At 26.5% G+C, this 18,119-nt stretch overlaps 6 protein-coding genes across 6 annotated transcripts; 3 read left to right on the top strand and 3 right to left on the bottom strand. All coding sequences in view use genetic code 12, as the record gives it.

Annotated features, from left to right (window-relative positions):
• Positions 1-84: 84 nt before the first annotated feature.
• KGF54_000484 (uncharacterized protein) lies at positions 85-330 on the bottom strand (the record flags this gene model as incomplete). The annotated part of the gene is made up of 1 exon (XM_051765581.1): positions 85-330. One exon carries the CDS (start codon positions 328-330, stop codon positions 85-87), a length of 246 nt encoding a protein of 81 aa, XP_051622474.1.
• Positions 331-3,650: 3,320 nt separating this feature from the next.
• KGF54_000483 (allantoate permease family MFS transporter) lies at positions 3,651-5,225 on the top strand (the record flags this gene model as incomplete). Its single annotated transcript, XM_051765570.1, has 1 exon — positions 3,651-5,225. The coding sequence occupies one exon, from the start codon at positions 3,651-3,653 to the stop codon at positions 5,223-5,225; it is 1,575 nt and encodes a 524-aa protein (XP_051622473.1).
• A 2,659-nt stretch (positions 5,226-7,884) lies between these two features.
• YHM1 (Yhm1p) lies at positions 7,885-8,799 on the top strand (the record flags this gene model as incomplete). The annotated part of the gene is made up of 1 exon (XM_051765559.1): positions 7,885-8,799. One exon carries the CDS (start codon positions 7,885-7,887, stop codon positions 8,797-8,799), a length of 915 nt encoding a protein of 304 aa, XP_051622472.1.
• A 1,051-nt stretch (positions 8,800-9,850) lies between these two features.
• Positions 9,851-11,501, bottom strand: KGF54_000481 (uncharacterized protein; the record flags this gene model as incomplete). The annotated part of the gene is made up of 2 exons (XM_051765548.1): positions 9,851-11,442; positions 11,495-11,501. The coding sequence occupies 2 exons, from the start codon at positions 11,499-11,501 to the stop codon at positions 9,851-9,853; spliced, it is 1,599 nt and encodes a 532-aa protein (XP_051622471.1).
• A 437-nt stretch (positions 11,502-11,938) lies between these two features.
• On the top strand, positions 11,939-13,432 carry KGF54_000480 (uncharacterized protein; the record flags this gene model as incomplete). Its single annotated transcript, XM_051765537.1, has 1 exon — positions 11,939-13,432. The coding sequence occupies one exon, from the start codon at positions 11,939-11,941 to the stop codon at positions 13,430-13,432; it is 1,494 nt and encodes a 497-aa protein (XP_051622470.1).
• Positions 13,433-17,153: 3,721 nt separating this feature from the next.
• RPL25 (60S ribosomal protein uL23) lies at positions 17,154-18,014 on the bottom strand (the record flags this gene model as incomplete). The annotated part of the gene is made up of 2 exons (XM_051765525.1): positions 17,154-17,578; positions 18,008-18,014. 2 exons carry the CDS (start codon positions 18,012-18,014, stop codon positions 17,154-17,156), a joined length of 432 nt encoding a protein of 143 aa, XP_051622469.1.
• Positions 18,015-18,119: the final 105 nt, after the last annotated feature.

Genomic DNA, 18,119 nt, shown 5'->3' with positions numbered 1-18,119 from the left:
GTACTTAAAGATTTAATGGTTTCTAACCAATTTGTTCCCTATAAAATCATTATTCAATTGAAAAACACGTATATAAATATTATATTAATCATCACCAATTAATATATTATATGGATTCCTCACGGTTTTACAAATATCATCCACTACATATAATGTATATAATTTTTGTTCAGGTAGTACTTTAAAGATTCTATCTGCAATTAAATCCATTATTTGATCTGCTATTTCTGGATGTTGTTTTGCTATTTGAGTTACATATGTTATAATTGGTCCATTATTTGATGTCAACTCTGATAGTTTTTGTTCGTATTGTTTGATTATATCAGACATTTGGATATGTTGTTGTAGTATACTAATACAATGATTGTAAGCATAAACTCAATTCTTTCACTCATCCAAATTTTGTTGATAATTCTTTTCTCAAATCATTCAGCATACGACTTTTGTGTAACATAAGAAATTTACATGGAGTAACAACAAAACATAATCTTAATGATGTTTAGATAAGAATTTTCCCAGATCAACAAGTAGCATCTCAAGTTATGATAATTTACAAAGTACGCAAATCGAGTAATTTAAGCAAAAAAAGCAAACAATATATTATTTAATTCTAATGTACACAGAGTACTATATATTATTTTTTATAGTATTTAAATTAATATATTAATACAAAATAAAATTAAATATAGTTTATAAATTTTTTAATATTTTACAAATCTTTACTTTCTTCCTTATTGATTTTATTCTTTTATGTACGTTTAATAAAGCATTTTTCAAGCTAAACACGGATACTATTGGATCTAAAATGTAATTAATTTCAATTGATTGAATTGGAAAACACTAAGAACTTGACACTAAATGAATGGAGCTTATACGTAAGTTTATCACACATTTGTGAAATATTAGAAACAATTTTTTAAAGATTTTGAAGACTTATTGATTAAATTATCAATTTAATAGGTTTTAAAACCTTACGCGTAGTTTTCATCTTTAGAAATCATCTCTCTACTTATTGAAATATTCATACTATTATATTAGTAATGAACTATTTCAATGGGTAGGGAATGACCAAAATTTTTGATTACATATAATATTTAAATTATTGTACAGTATTAATAGATCTACATCTACGAAATTTCATGTTTAGTATCTTGATATCTTTTATATCTACTATATCTCTACAAGATGTTAATATTTCTGAAGTCTCTTTGATCAAGACGACTTTATACTTTAAGCATTTTCATTATGAGTTGATGTTATCATACTAATAATCTTTAAAATTATAAGGAAAATAAATCAGATACTTTCTCCACTTTTATTAATTAAATTATTGTAATAATATATAATATATAATATAATGTGTATTTATATATTTATTATAATTTACTCAAATTTTGTGTAATTGTATGAAACAATTTTTAAAACAATAGAAAATAATTTATATAAATAGAATTGAATATTCTAGAAAAAGATTTCCTCATATTTTTTTGAATTACAGCATTAATTCTTGAATTGCAAAATTTTTTTTGGGCACTGAAATTGTTTTTGTATTTTTCCAAGGCCGCAAACTGTTTTTATATTTATGACCAATCCACTTATAAAGCATTTCCCTATGTGTTTTAAATGATTTTTTTCCTGTGATTAAGCAACATTTGAAGTTAATAACTTATTGAACTAGATTTAATTTAGCTTTTAATACACAACATGACTAAAACTCATTGTTAAAAAATCTTAGTAGACGGTTCAATTTAGTTAAAACTTTAAATGTATTTCTCTGTACTTTTCGGAAAATTCAATTTTTTTAATTATATGTGAAACTTTTCGATAGGTACGGTTAGACTAAATTTTTCAATTTAAAATTTATTTAGACAATATAGAACGTCTTTGTGATCGAATGTATGAAACGATTTAAGATACGAGTGGTTGAACCGTACACATTGTACTAATAATCAATTAGATTTCCATCACAAGCTCTCCCCTTACAATTAATATTATTTTGAAACTGATGTAGCTATTGATTTGGAATTTTGTTATAACATTACACGTCGTAAATTTAATAGAATTAATTCACTCCACTATTTATTTTAGAGATCAATTTTAACTGTATTACTATGTAAATATAATAAGTTACTATAATTGATTATGAAACACTTATGAGTAATTGAAAATATTTGGTTCAACCAGAAGTTAAAAAAGAAATAATCAAAAACGCAATAGTATCAGCAAATTTAATTTTATTACAAAAAAAATTGTATCATTGCAATTTGTTTTTTTGCATTCTTCAAATTGTACATTGTTGTGAGTATTTATTTGATCCAGCCTGACTTTGATTATAGTTCATCAGATACTACTTTGAATCTTCGCAAAAATTGCAAATAAAATGAGTTTCTTATCATCTGAAAAGTTCATAAATGTCTAATTCGTTATTTTTACTTGTGATTAATCCAAAATGTTTATGCGATGAAGACAATTAGTGAAGTGTTTCTGAAAAGTTCTTTCTAAAATTACCAACAAAGTCGCTTCCTTTGTACTTGCTTGAAAACTCATATCGAAAACATGATTTTTTTCGACTGGTAAGGTTAGACTAGGATAAAAGCAAATATTTGAACTCAAAGTAATACATACAAGTAAAGCACGCTTCAATTTCAGTACTATAATGGAATAACCATCGGAACAGCAATAGATAAGCTCAAAAACATAGAACAAAAACTAATTATGGTGACTTGAAATTATGAAAAATTGAGAGACATTATAAGGTTAAACTTTCTTCCCACTCGAAGTTAGTCTGTTTCATTACATTTATCAATCATGCTAGATGTACATTTAATTAAATGATTTGGTGAGAAAGGAATTTTGTTATTAAATATGGAAATCGCAATAAGTTTGGATCAAGCGGTTTTCAAATTCCGTTAGATTATTCCGCCTCCTAGAACGGAAAATTAAGATTAGGTCAAGAAAAAAAAAATATGTCAAACTCTTTACTTTAAATTTACTTTTATTTTTTTTAATTCTTGGAAAACTTGAATGGGTTATCGAAAATACCTTAATCAAATCTACATAATTGTCTTTAATATTTATGTTGATCTAAAAAGGCAACGCCTGAAAGTTGAAATATCCATTTTAAAGAGGGATCTTCTGAGTCAAAGGAAATAAATATAATAAGATAATCTGCAAAATATTTAAAGTCTTATTCTCTTATCAATAAAAATTAAATTAAAATTAAATTAAAATTAGACAACTAAATTTTTTTTATTGTTTTTTTGAAGATAAAGGAACCAAATATTAAAGATGGTTACACAAATTAAGAAAATCTCATATTGCATATGAGCTCTTTCCTATTATTAATTTTCATATTGATCTAGATAACAAATTACAAACGTTGGAATACAAATTTTCACCTTTGTTTACGGGAAATTCTATTATCAATTTAATCGAATTAAGATAACAATAAGTTAAAAATTCAGTATAATTCAACAGGCGCTTAATCTTTAAATGAGATGCAGTGAATTTTAAATTTATAGACTGTGGTTATATAAATAAATGAGTTTGAGTCAGCCATATATATTGAGACGATTCTGCTTAAGTTTAATTTTTAAACCATTAAGTCAATAAATTATTAAGTTCAACCTTACAGATTCAACTAGGACAAAATGCTGTCAGAAAAAGAGGATCAACAGACTAGCTTGGAACCAGTTCTTTCATTTTCCAAAGATGATTTAGAAGATAAAAATTTACATGTTTTAACAACAATTATATCACCTAATGGTAAAGAAGTTCAAATCACCAATAATGTTGATCAAGCTATGAAATATGCACTTGAACATCAAAATGATGGATTTGAATTAGATGAAGCCACCAATAAAAGGATTTTAAGAAAAATTGATACTTTTTTATTACCTGTTATGTGTTTATTATATTGTTTTCAATTTATGGATAAATTAAGTACAAGTTATAGTTCAATTTTAGGATTAAGAGAAGAATTACATATGGTTGGTGATATGTATAGTTGGACTTCAACTTCTTTTTATTTAGGTTATTTGGTATTTGAATTTCCTGCTTCAATGTTATTACAAAGATTCCCAGTTGCTAAAACTGTTAGTGTTTTTATTATAATTTGGGGTATGATCTTAGCTTTATGTTCAGTACCAAAATATCCTGGTTTTATTGCTTTAAGAACTATCTTGGGAATGCTAGAATCTGCAGTTACACCAGCTTTTACAATTATTACTTCCCAATGGTATAAAAGGGATGAACAATTTTTAAGAACTGCTTGGTGGTTTGCTTCAAACGGTATTGGAACTATTGTTGGATCAGGTATTGCTTATGGATTATATATTCATCAAGAATCTTATTCATTACCAGCTTGGAAATTAGTTTTTGTTGTTACTGGTGTCTTAACCATATTCCTTGGATTTGTTATTGCGACTCATATACCAGATGCTCCAACTAAAGCTTGGTTTTTAACTGAAGAAGAAAAAGTTTTGGTTGTTGAAAGAATTAGATCAAATCAACAAGGTTTTGGAAATCGAAGATTTAAAAAGAACCAATTTATTGAAGCTTTAACTGATCATCGTACTTGGTTATTTTTCCTTTATTCATTGTCAAGTAATATTCCAAATGGTGGTATTACAAGTTTTGGTACTATTTTATTGAATGAACAATTTGGTTTTACTAAATCTAAATCTTTATTAATGCAAATGCCTCAAGGTGCTGTTGAAATAGTTGGTTGTACATTATTTGCTTATTTTGCAAAATTTGTTAAATCAAGAATGTTGGTTGCTATTGGTACTACTGCTGTTGTTGTTATGGCAGAATGTTTATTAGCTTTTGCACCATCAAATCAAGGTAAATTAGCTGGTCTTTATTTATATACACTTGGACCAATTGGATTTATTTGTCTTATTTCACAAATTGCTTCTTCAGTTGCAGGTCATACCAAAAAAATAACAGTTAATGCAATTTATTTAATAGCTTATTGTGTTGGAAATTTAATTGGACCTCAAACTTTTATAGCTACTCAAGCACCAGATTATAATGGTGCAAAAATTGCAATTGTTATATGTGGAATTATTTCATTATTATGTCTTATTGCAATTTATATTTCATATATTTTGGAAAATAAAAGAAGAGATAATTTACCACCAGTTGATATGTCACATATTGAAAATTATGAATTTGCTGATTTAACTGATAAAGAAAATCCAAATTTTAGATACGCTCTTTAGAAAATTTAGAAGCTGGGCTTTGATTAAATTATAAATAGAGTAATGGATATAGAAACTAAAGCAACTTTTATTCGTAGTTGGATTGAATTCTTTTCGATGGGTATGGTCAAACGAGTGAAAAGTTCCACACATATATTATAATTTTTAGACTTACTAGTTTGTCATAAAATTCAAGAACTCTCAAGTGAGCCGCAAAAAAATGCCCTGCGCATGATTGTTTTTTGATATTCAAATCTGTACTTTACAAACACTGAACCACGTACAAAAGTAGCTCAACTCTAAATTCGAGATGGCAAAATAACAAAAAAAAAGAGATTACTCAAAATTATTCGATTTCAAAATTGATTCCCAATTTTTGTAATTGTACTTCTAAATTATTACCTATTGGTGTTGGGCTTCATCTAACTGAATTTTCTCGATTATGAACATAGGTATATTAGAACGGAATATACACTTTGAAGAAAACTAATAGTGATATTAGTATCCAAAATATTAGTAACACAAGATTAGTAACCAAAAAAAGTTGAGTTGAAATAAAAGGCTCAAGTCCGTGGTAGGAGTAAAAACACCAAAATCTTTAAGGTTGATCTTGAGATTTATTGATTAGTTAGCGCTTGAGATCAATATAGTTTTAATCAATCTAAAGACATCTCTCTACTCTTTGACATTTTCATACAATTTAGTAATGAACAATGTCGATGGGTAGGTAGAGTCCAATTTTTAGATGTAGTTCGATTAATATACTATCAGACGTACTAATACGTAATTGAAATTAACAATTTATAAAAGACCTTACTATGAAATTTTACTTTGTAAGAAGTTCAATGAATCTCTCAATAGGATTGACTCTTTTATTTTTAATCGGAGCAATTGCAACAGCTCAATAGTGTAAGTAATTTAAGCATATGTTTTGTCAATGGTTTCAAAATCTTATTAAGAATTTAAAGCACGGCTAATTGATTTTTGTTACGAGACTATGAAATTCTCGTATATGAACCGTGGAATTTCGAATAGGAAAAAAAAAAAAAAAAATTTAAAGTCATCGAAAGATTAATTTAGTCTACGTTCAGTTTAAATAATCTTTTTCTTAATTTTAAAATTAGTGATGATGGAATTGCTTTGTGATTTCGTCTTCAATAGTTGATAAATATTTTATCATCCAAGTAGGATATGTATCTACTAATATATTTGTATTACTATTTATAGAAATTTGCTTCGCTTTCTGCGAACGATGAAGTGATATTTTTTTGTTTTTTTGTGCCCCAAGTGATTAGATTTCCATTAATAAATATAGCAAATCCTAGATGATTTAAAAATCGAACCTTTGTGAAATGCGAAATTGTTAGAGTTGTATATCCTTATTCATGTTGAAACTCAATCAATTTTATTTTCAGAAAGAAATCTCTCTACTTTTAAGAATTGTCATACTTTAATGTATTGAAAAATTTTGATGGGTAGGGAGCTTACGAACAGAACTGAATAGTCTCAAATGCTCAACAAATCAGCTATATTACTCATACATAAAACCCTCTATAATTTTTTCGTGTTAATGTTGAATCTCTTGTCCTAGATTGCTTCGTTTGTTCATATTATTAGTATTATCATGAACACTTGTATTTTTTGAAAGTCAATGCACGACCCATAATCAATAATTCTAACTTTTTTGTGTTCTGATAAAATAGTGATTTTTATTTAAATTTGATGTCTTAATTATGAAATTACGACAATAAAAAACAAAAAAAAAATAACGAATTTTTAATATATACATTTGTATATTGATTTAATGAATCATCAGTGATGTATAATTTATTTTTCAATTGACCAACTTTGTTCAATTTTGTTTAATGGATGATATATACATTCACGTCTTGAATGGAGGATCCAGTAATTGGAGAATTAGGCATGGCTTTAAGTTTCAAATGCCAACGTATTATTATCATTTCATATTTACAAATGTCAACTCAATTTCTTAGAATAATTTGGTACAAACAAAGTTTTACTTCATTTTTCCTAATGCTTTTGTAAATGTATCAGCTATGTTTTCGCTGATTTGATTGTATCACTCACCTGGGATGAGCTTTAGGTGAGTTCTTGTCCCAGATTTCTAGATTGCCATAGATTAAACTTTACTATGACTGGGTTTAAATAAATCTAAAATCTTCGTAAAAGATAGAATTGATTAACTTTCTTAGTCAGATTTTTAGACAAAATCAAAATCAATTCATCTTTCATGAAGACATCTCTCTACTCATTGGAATTCTCATACTTAATTTGTATTGAATAATTTCGATGGGTAGGGAAAGACTAGTTTTTAAATAGCTTACTTCTTGTAGTTAAGATCAATGTGAGTTGAGAAGCCTCTCATAAAATGATTTAAATTAATTTCTGGGACTACATAGCATTGTAAAAACTATTAATTCAGGAACTTGAATTTTGACTTAACAGTCATCAAACTTTATATGTAAAAGATACTGCGTTTTGTTGCGTTTTTAAAGGTACATTTTCTTTAGCGCGGTGTGAAAAAAAAAAAATTGATATTTTCTCTTTAATTAATATGGCTCACATAGTTAAAAAAATTTTCAATTTAAAGATCAAGGAGAATAATTACAATTTTCGATAAGAACTTCAATTCATCTTCATCCTTCAACCAAGTCAAAAAATGTCCCCATCAGCACACTCATCAACAGATAAAAAACAATCTGGATTAGCAAGAGTTTTAGGTTCAGCAACTGCTGGTATAGCAGAAATTGGTGTATTTCATCCAGTAGATACAATTTCTAAAAGATTAATGTCAAATCATACAAAAGTTACATCATTACATCAATTAAATTCAGTTATATTTAGAAATGCAGCAGATTTACCACTTTTAAAAAGATGTTTGACATTATTTCCAGGTTTAGGTTATGCAGCATGTTATAAGATTTTACAAAGAGTTTATAAATATGGTGGTCAACCATTTGCAAATGAGTTTTTAAATAAAAATTTCAAAGACCTGTTTGATAATACATTTGGACCAAAAAATGGTAAAGCTTTAATGAGTGCTACAGCTGGTTCACTTATTGGAATTGGTGAAGTTGTATTATTACCATTAGATGTATTAAAAATTAAAAGACAAACTAATCCAGAATCTTTTAAAGGTAGAGGATTTTTAAAAATTATAAAAGATGAAGGATTTGGATTATATAGAGGTTGGGGTTGGACAATGGCAAGAAATGCACCAGGATCATTTGCATTATTTGGTGGTAATTCATTTGCAAAAGAATATATATTTGGATTAAAAGATTATAGTCAAGCTACATGGACTCAAAATTTTATTACTTCAATTTTTGGAGCAAGTGCTTCATTAATTGTAAGTGCTCCATTAGATGTTATTAAAACAAGAATTCAAAATAGAAATTTTGATAATCCTGAAAGTGGTATAACAATTTTAAAAAATATGTTTAAAAATGAAGGTATAACTTCTTTTTTCAAAGGTTTAACTCCAAAATTATTAACAACTGGTCCTAAATTAGTTTTTTCATTTGCTTTAGCCCAATCTTTGATTCCTGCTTTTGATAAATTATTAAGTAAATAAATGAAATTGTGAGAGAATTAAGGAGTAAAAAAAATAAATATAAAATAAAATTTTGATAGAGATAAACATAATGTACATAGACAAAAGAACAATCTAATAAATAATATTCTGTAACTAATTTAATCAGATGAACCAATTGTTAATACTTAATTCATTAGTCAATTCAATCCAATTGTTCGTAATTTATGTAAGTTAATGTAAGTCCAAATACTTTTATAATTCTTCTCTATGGGATATATAAAGAATTTCCAAAAGCCTCGGGAGTTACTTAATTAAGTAATTTTTAAGAAAGTAAATAATATTTTTATTTCTATTTAAATTTTTACTGCACACGCCCCCCTTTTCAAAAATATTAAAACATCACTTAGATTTTAAAACACTCACTTAGAATTTATAAACATACTCACAAGATTTGAAACATCAAAACTATTATTATACATAATTAGGAAGATCTAATCAATACCACAACATATTCACCTTAAATTAAATATCTATTCATCAGTCAACAAACGAAGGATACTTATATATATTCGTTCAATTACTTTAAGTCACAACACACTTTATTATACAAGCACGCATCACAACTTTATAAAATGAAAATAACGCTTTGGCTTCTACATTTCTTTAAAATAAATGTTATACAAATAATAGTCAACAATTCAAGAAATCCATCAATAAGTTTACAATATATTGATTCAACAATTTTCAATAAGGCAAGTAGATGTTCACCTGCTGAACCAGTTAATGGTAGTGGTGCATATGCTGAACAATTTTATTGGAGTAGTAATTTTACTGATATTCCTGTTGATGATTTTATATAAATAGACTTAGAGTTTTATGATTTATATTATAGAGGTTTTAGCTTTCAGTTTGATGTTTCAGTTTGATTTTTCAACAATTGATAGAGTATGGTTTTTCTTAATTTGTTTATTTCTTGGTTTAATGGGATTTTTTTGCTAATTGCTAGTTTTTAGAGTAGAGCTATAGATTGGCTTATTTATATAGTTTATCATTATTAATGCACGAAGATTTTAGGTATTAAAGCTATTTTTTATATTAATGATATTGGTATTTGTTGTATCAAGTCATTATATATTTGTAATTTCGTTAGTTCAGCATATTCTTTTGTCCATCTAGCTCTTGTCATTATTTTATCTAATTCTTCTATGGTTGTTTTATTTTCAAGTAAACATAATCTAAAAACAGATTGATTTTTCTTTTTATCTCTATTCATTTTTTCTAAAGCTCTTTCACGTAATCCTCCTGATGAATTAGCTAGTGTCATTGCTGATTTTAATAAATTTTTACAATTTGTGATATAAGTTTCTTTGTGGTTTGTGGTGGGTTCAAAATTTGTCATTATTGATAATTGATAATATATGTCTGCTCTTTCTATATATACGTCACATAGCTGTACAATAATTGATCCAATATTTAATTCTTTACCCAGTGGTTGTTTTCTCTTATTACTTAATTCTATATTGATTAAATCTTGTGCCTTTTTAAGTATATCACATTGATATTTTAGTATATCAAAAAAAGTCTGTTTATCATTAATATCATTTGTTTGATTTATTGAATGTATTGTGATATCTTTTTTATCTAATAATGATTGAATTTCATCTGAAAATGCTAAATATTTTTCAGGAATTTCGTCTGCAAAATTTGATACAAAAGTTTGATTCCATAACATTAATAGTTCCTCAAAACTAGTAAAAGTAAGACTGTTTAATACGATCATATTGATTTTGATCTCATTAACTTGTGACCTTGATATGGTTTCTAACATTGAGTTATCTTTTGTTTGGACATCTGAATAATCATTGATTAGCACTGTTGCCAAACTTGTAGCAAATAATTCTAATGGCTCGACTTGTAGCTTTAATTTTGATAAATCTGGAAGATCTAAGGTCCTAAATAGTGCTTGAATTAACCTAAATGATGATATTACGGTTTCAAATAAATCAACTGGCTGAATAATCTCTTCACTGACGGCTTCTTCATTTTTACCCTCTCCATTATTTGACTGAGATAAAGATTGTTGATCGTTTGGTTCATTTTCACTTAATTGGTTTAATTCTTTTACAAATGATTGAAATTCATTGTACTGTTTCTGTCCCAAATTAAGTAAAATATCCAGTGCATTATTATATATTGACAAAGCGTCATCATATCCCAAATTTATTTCACTATCATTTGATGCACTTGCTTCTAATATTTCAATATAGACTATAACAGTATTGAACAATAAATCAGAATTATCACCGATAACTTTCAAACTCTTTCGATGAAGCTCTAAAATTTGTTCCAAATTAGCCAAAATTGAATCGCTGACATACAACTCATCAATACCACTCAAATTCTCCAACACTAATCCATCTTCTTTAATCAATAAATAAACTTGTAACAATAATCTACATGAATTATAATAAGCATCTTGTTCACCACCTTCTGCTATTGACTTAAGGTATGAATGATATGCCTTTTGATAAAACCTCAATGCTTTGGGTATATCTGAACCTAACCATCTATCTCCACTTTCTTCATCTATCGATCCTTGTTCTAACCATTCTTCTGATGTTGTTGGCTCTGATGACGTAGTGGTTTGTTGGAGTTGCTTTTTACTTAGTTTTGGAATTTTTTCTATAAATTCAGTTAGTTTATGTGCTAATTTATCAGTTTGTAGTTGACATACTCTTCATTATGTATAGTAATTGTTTTATATTACGGTGATTGATGCTTTGATGATAGGGTAGTAGTTGAGATGAATTTAGGATGTTTTAGTCACGTGAATGAAATTTGAGCATTTGATATTTTGTTGCAAACGTAGTTGTATTTTTTATTTTATTTTGCAGCAAATTCATTGAGAATTCTTTAAGTCGAAACATTGACCAGTAATTAAACTCAAATTCTACTAACCCAATGAAGGAAACTTTGTGATTAAGTTCACCCTTAAACCTATCTTTGTGGTAATGGAAGAAACAACTTCTGAATGTTATACTTCATTTCATTTTAGTCTAAACAAAATTTACGCATGCGTGAAACTTAGAATAAAGAGACGCGTTTAAATATTTAAACTCTACTAACCCCATATTATTCATCATCGACGACCAACTAAATCAAATATATTCAGAGACTTATGGAGGGTGAGAAGAAGGGCAAATTACAGATAGTCAAAGGATTTGGACCTTTCAGTAATTTTCATAAAGTATCACTAGTACAAAAAAATGAACAAAGTTTTATTTATAGATATGATGTACCTGTAATAATTTTCCATTCAACGTGTAATTCCACTCATGGAACTATATTAATATCAGATTTAACTAAAATTGATCAAAAGACATGTTATAGATTTCATTGTAGTCCTTGGAATTCAAATTTACCAACCTGTGAATTAGATTCTACAACAATTTTTCCCAATGAATTATTTACTACAAATGTTGTAGATAAAGAATGGCAAAAGGAAGCATTAGAACAATTTTCTAATGATGAAAATGTGGATAATAAAATTGGAATAGCAAGATTAAAATTTGATTTAAGAGCAAGAAATATAAAGTTTCTTGAAGGACTTGCTTTTGATTGTAAATTAGTTGATTCAAATAATATTTATGAAGTTATGAAAGGGATTGAAAACGATTGTGTTAATCTATTGGAAAGACTTCAGTCAAAAGTAAGTGAGACATATTGGACAGAATTAAGTACTAAATTAAATTTACAAAATTTTATCAACGAAAAGGGAGTTTCAATGAGAGAAATATTAGATACTCAAAGTTCCTTATATAAAGAAAGTCAAAGTTTTGATGTATCAAATAATGATACTGTACTTCCTACACAAGTAACAAATGGTTCCATAATCCAAGGACGAACATCAACAGCACAAAATGGAATTTCAAAAAAACGTAAATTATTAAACAATCAACAATTACCACAAATTCCACAAGAAAATGAAGATACTAGTGATTTTGAAGGTAATGATCAATTTATAGTTAACTCTTCACAAATTAAGAAAAAAAAGTTTACTGATTTATTAAATACATCAACTACAATATCTCAAGATATAAGACATGAAAGAAATAGTTTAAATTTAGCTACACCACCTAAATCCTCACCTTTAAGATCTTCACAATCAAATATTTCATTTTCACCTACGTCGAAATCAACTTCTGCTCAAGTGCAAAGTAAATTAGAGTTTAAATCAATAAAAGAATTAAAGGAATATTATCAAGACCATCGCCAAGTTAATGAATCACAAGTTATAGTACTTAAGGCTATTTTACGAGTTGAAATGAAACCGAAAAAAGCTAAAATTTACGAACCAATAGAAAGAACTGTCAAATTTTTTCAATTTAAAATACATTTAATAGATACCCAGGGCCACGTACTAGTTATTGAATTTGATAATATTAAAGATCAATTTAAATTCTCAAATGTTTATCGTAATCGTGAAGAAAGTTTGATACTTGATGATTGTTATGACAATGTTTTATCTACTTTAGAAAATAAATTTAAAGGAGGGTTCACGAAGAGAGAAGTTTTAATTAGAAGAAAATTTAGATTGTCAAGTGGTGGTATAAAAGACGTGTTCTATGCTTTTGAGTCTTTAAATACTTCACCAGGATATAAATACGACTAACTAAATACTATCAATTGAATATGACATTTATGACTGAAATCTATACTCTGTAAGATTTATAAAGACGACGTGCTTTTGCAATGGTTGTATTCTTAATACTCTAATTGAACATGATAATTTCCCTAAAGATACTAACTTACCTCACTCGAGGAGAACTTATTGGATTAAAAGTGATGTGAAAATCTTGTTCAAATTGTTCCTTCAAAATAAAATTCAATCTAATTTAGTTTGAATTTTCCGAAAACTACAGAGAAAACAAGTTTGAAAATAGAACTTAAAACTTAAAAATCAATTATGTTTTTAGCTGAATCTATATGTAAAACGTCAAAGGCGATCAGTATTTTAATTTCATTTTCACCTTTGTTTGATCAATTATTGATAAATAGACACAAATTCAGTTAAGTAAATGTTACACACCTGAAAAAAATGTGAAATCATGAACTTCCATAAAAAATTCAATAAAATTAAATCTATATATTACCTTTACAGTGAATGAATTTTGAACCTATTTAAAAGTTTAAAGTTCGAGAGCTCATACTTATATATTCTTGGTTTATCAATCTATTGTTTAAAAAATTGTTTCATATTAATACACAAAGACTCAAAATTTCAGGTTAATTAATATAAGGCTGAACATTTAAAATGTTAAATTTTTAAGAGTGGAGAATATTTTTTAAAATCATATGATGATTTAATAAACTCAACGACATCTTTGATAACGTGTCAGATTGAGATATGAGCCTAAAGATTAATAATTATGTTTAATATTGAACTATTCAAGTTTTATCAAAGTCCGATCAGAAAATAGAATGTAAGTAATAAGGTGTTTGCTTAAGTCTCTTCTTTTAGCTGCTACATTAAAATTGGTCACTCCCTACCCATCGAAATAGTTCATACTTGTAAATTGTATAAATATTCCAAAGAGTAGAGAGATAATTCATTAAGAATTAAAACTTCGTAAATTAATCGCAAATTGAAAGTTAACTTACAATCAATTCTAATAATTTTTGAAAAAACGTAGTTTTTTATACTGTAGCATAAGCTTTAGTATAAGTTACCAATTCCATTTCAAATCAAGTGAAATCAAAAAAATGTAAAAAAATCAGTTTGGAATCTTTTAAATGAGGTTTAAACGAAGCCGACGGTATCAATAAGTAATTCTTATTTTATTTTTCCAATTCTTAGAAAAATATCCAGATTTCACAGTTGGGGTAAAAGAAAAAGCTACTTTAAGTTAGGTGAAAAAATCAAAATTTAAATTGTAATTTTGTGAATCTCATTTTCTAGAATGAGGTTAATTGTCGGGAATTTATATATTTTTTGCTCAAATTATTTAATAAAAAACAATTTTTGTGATGGTAAAATTTTAAATTTTTGTTTTATTTTCACCTTTGTTTAATCAATTATTGATAAATAGATACATATTCAACTGGAGTAAATGTTATATACACCCGAAAAAAAATATGACATCATGAACGTCTATAAACAATTTGTACGAAGGCTCATTCAATATAGTACCTTTACCATGAATGAATTTTGAACCTATTTAAAAAGTGAAAAGTTCGAGAATTCATACATATATATACTTGGTTAATCAATCTATTGTTTAAAAAATTGTTTCATAATAATACACAAAAACTTAAATTTTTAAAATTAATTAATTTAAAGGATAAATTATTAAAATGTTAAAATGTTAAATTTTTAAAAGTGGAGAAATGTTTTAAAAATCATATGATAATTTAATAAACTCAACAATGTCTTTGACGTCTGGTTAGTTTAAGATATGAGCCTAAAGATGAATCATTAAAACCAATATTGAGGAATTAGATAAGTATTACCAAAATCCCAATCCTAAAATAGATCGTAAGTAAGAAAGAGTTGCCTTAAGTATTCTATGTAAGCTGTTACGTAAAATTTGGTTACTCCCTACCCATCGAAATAGTTCAATACTTGTAAATTGTATGAATATTCCAAAGAGTAGAGAGATTATTCATTAAAAATTAAAACTATGTAATTTAATCGGAAATTGAAAGTTAACTTCAATCAGTTTTAAAAATCTTTGAAAAAACGTAGTTTCTTTGACTGTAACGGATTTTGATATTAATTTTCATTTACAAACAGTCAAAATCATTTATGTCAAAATGAATTGCATGCTTCTTTCAAGGCTTAAACAAGGCCGACGGCAGAAGTGAATCTCAAGTATCGCATTTAATTCTTTTCCTATTTTGAGTAAAAGTAGAAGAACTAAAAGGAACTTTTGAAGATGATTAAATATGAAAAATAAATTGATTTAAGGAAAAAGATCAAAAAATTATAGTCTAAAAAATTATTTGAATTTTTTGATCTTTTTACCTGAAATTTATATATTTTTTGCTCAAATTATATAATAAAAAACAATTTTTGTGATGGTAAAATTTTATATTATGGTTTTATTTTCACCTTTATTTGATCAATAATTTGTGAAGTGACACAAATTATTTTAAGTAAATGTTATATGCACCTGAAAAAATGTGACATCATGAACCTTTATAAACTATTCGTACGAAGGCTCGTTCAATATAGTACCTTTACAATGAATGAGTTTTGAACCTATTTTAAAAGTAAAAAGTTCGAGAATTCATACATATACATATTTGAGTAAATTAATCTATTGTTTAAAAAATTGTTTCATAATAATACACAAAAACACAAATTTTTAAAGTTAAATTAATTTAGTGGATGAATTATTAAAATGTTGAGTTTTTAAAAGTGGAGAAATATTCAAAATTCATATGAAATCTTAATAGATTCAATATTATCTTCAATAATTTGTTAAATTGAGATATGAGCCTAAAGATTAATCAATAAGTTTATTATTGAGAAATTAGATAAGTATTATGAGAGTTCAATCAAAAATATATTGTATGTAGAAGTTAGCTTAAGTCTTTTATGTGAGCTGTCACATAAAAATTGGTCACTCCCTACCCATCGAAATAATTCAATACTTGTAAATTGTATGAATATTCCAAAGAGTAGAGAGATTATTCATCAAAGATTAAAACTTTGTAAATTAATTGCAAATTGAAAGTTAACTTTCGATCAGTTTTAAAAAATTTTGAAAAAACGTAATTTCTTATACTATAGCATAAAGCTTTCGTATAGAATTTAAGTTAAACAACAAAAATGTAAAATAATTTTTACAGCTATAGGGCAATATAATGACACATGGATCCACTCGAAATTGGAAATAAAAAATCAGTTTCTAATTCTTTTCGAAATTTTAGGAAAAGATCTAGTTTTAAAGGAAAGACTCGAAAACTTGAAAGTTTGATAAAAAACAAACAATAATTTGAGTTAAGTAAAAAGATCAAATAATTCAAAAAATTTAAATTGTAATTTTTTACTTGAAATTTTTATATTTTTTGCTCAATTTACTTAACAGATGACAATTTTTGAATTTTAGTCATAGAAAAATTTGATATTGACCTTTAACACATATAATTTATTTACAATAAACCTCGTCTACTATATTGAGCTAGTTTTCTTTTTTAAAACCTAATCTTTTATCTACAGTTGTGTGAAATGTGGTTTATTCTAATTTGTATGTTTATCATCTCATCGAAGTAGAGGTTTCTACAATCTTGAGAAGTAAGATAACTTCTTCAGCATTACATTGAATTTCAATTACTTTATTTTTTTTATATTGGTGTAAATATACAAATGATTATCAACTTAACTAAATTTAAATATAACCAATTTTGTTAGCTATATCTAAAGCATCATGATCAGCAGTTAATCTTAAGTATGCTTTTTTAGTACCATTTGGTCTAATTAAAGTATTAACATAATCAACATCAATATCATATAATTCTTTAACAGCACTTTTAATTTGATGTTTATTAGCTTTAATATCAACTTGGAAAACTAAAGTATTTGAATCTTCAACTTTTTTCATAGCAGTTTCTGTTGCAATTGGTGAAATAATAATTTTATAAGCATCTAATCTATTATAATGTGGTACTGATTTTTTTTGATATTTTGGATTTCTTGATAATTTTAAAGTTTTTGGTAATCTGAAAGTAGTTGAAGTTCTTACTTTTAAAGCTTTTTTACCATTAATACCTTTTAAAGTAGCTTTTTTGGCAGCAGTGGCACCTTTTGTAGTTGCTATAAGAATAATTTGTTAGTAAGATGATCTAAATGAAACGAACTAGAACTATGCTGGAAGACGAGGGACCTGATCTGATGAACAAAGTGATTAGATTGTGTATGAAGTTGTGGTGGGGCATGAGAATTCTTGATTCAATATGACTCTCTCTAAAAATTGTTCTTGAATATATAGTGGTTTGAGAAACATGGTAAAGTACATTGCAATGACAATAAAAGATAGTGTGGTAGTTCTTAATGACTTATATAAATCTGTTGTTGCTTTAATACGATTTGATTGATTAATCTCTTCTCATGACTTTTGGATGAACTTTTAATATCGTTTTATTGATCCATAACTTGCTCCGAAAATGCTCTTTCTTCACTCACGTAACCATGGTCTCGTAGCACCATAGTTCTAGGACTCATCTTATTTGAATAATCACATACAACCCATTGTATAGTTTGATGATGAATTGATAAATTAGGTTCTATAAAACAAAATTGAAAAATGAAAATTTATTTTTTCTTTACTATTATGAAGATTTGATAGTACAAAAAT

The sequence above is a fragment of the Candida jiufengensis genome (genome assembly GCF_024610255.1).
Source record: "Candida jiufengensis strain CBS 10846 chromosome Unknown scaffold8, whole genome shotgun sequence".
In the NCBI taxonomy this organism is placed as follows: domain Eukaryota; kingdom Fungi; phylum Ascomycota; class Pichiomycetes; order Serinales; family Debaryomycetaceae; genus Lodderomyces; species Lodderomyces jiufengensis.
This window is presented reverse-complemented; position numbering and strand designations above follow the sequence as displayed.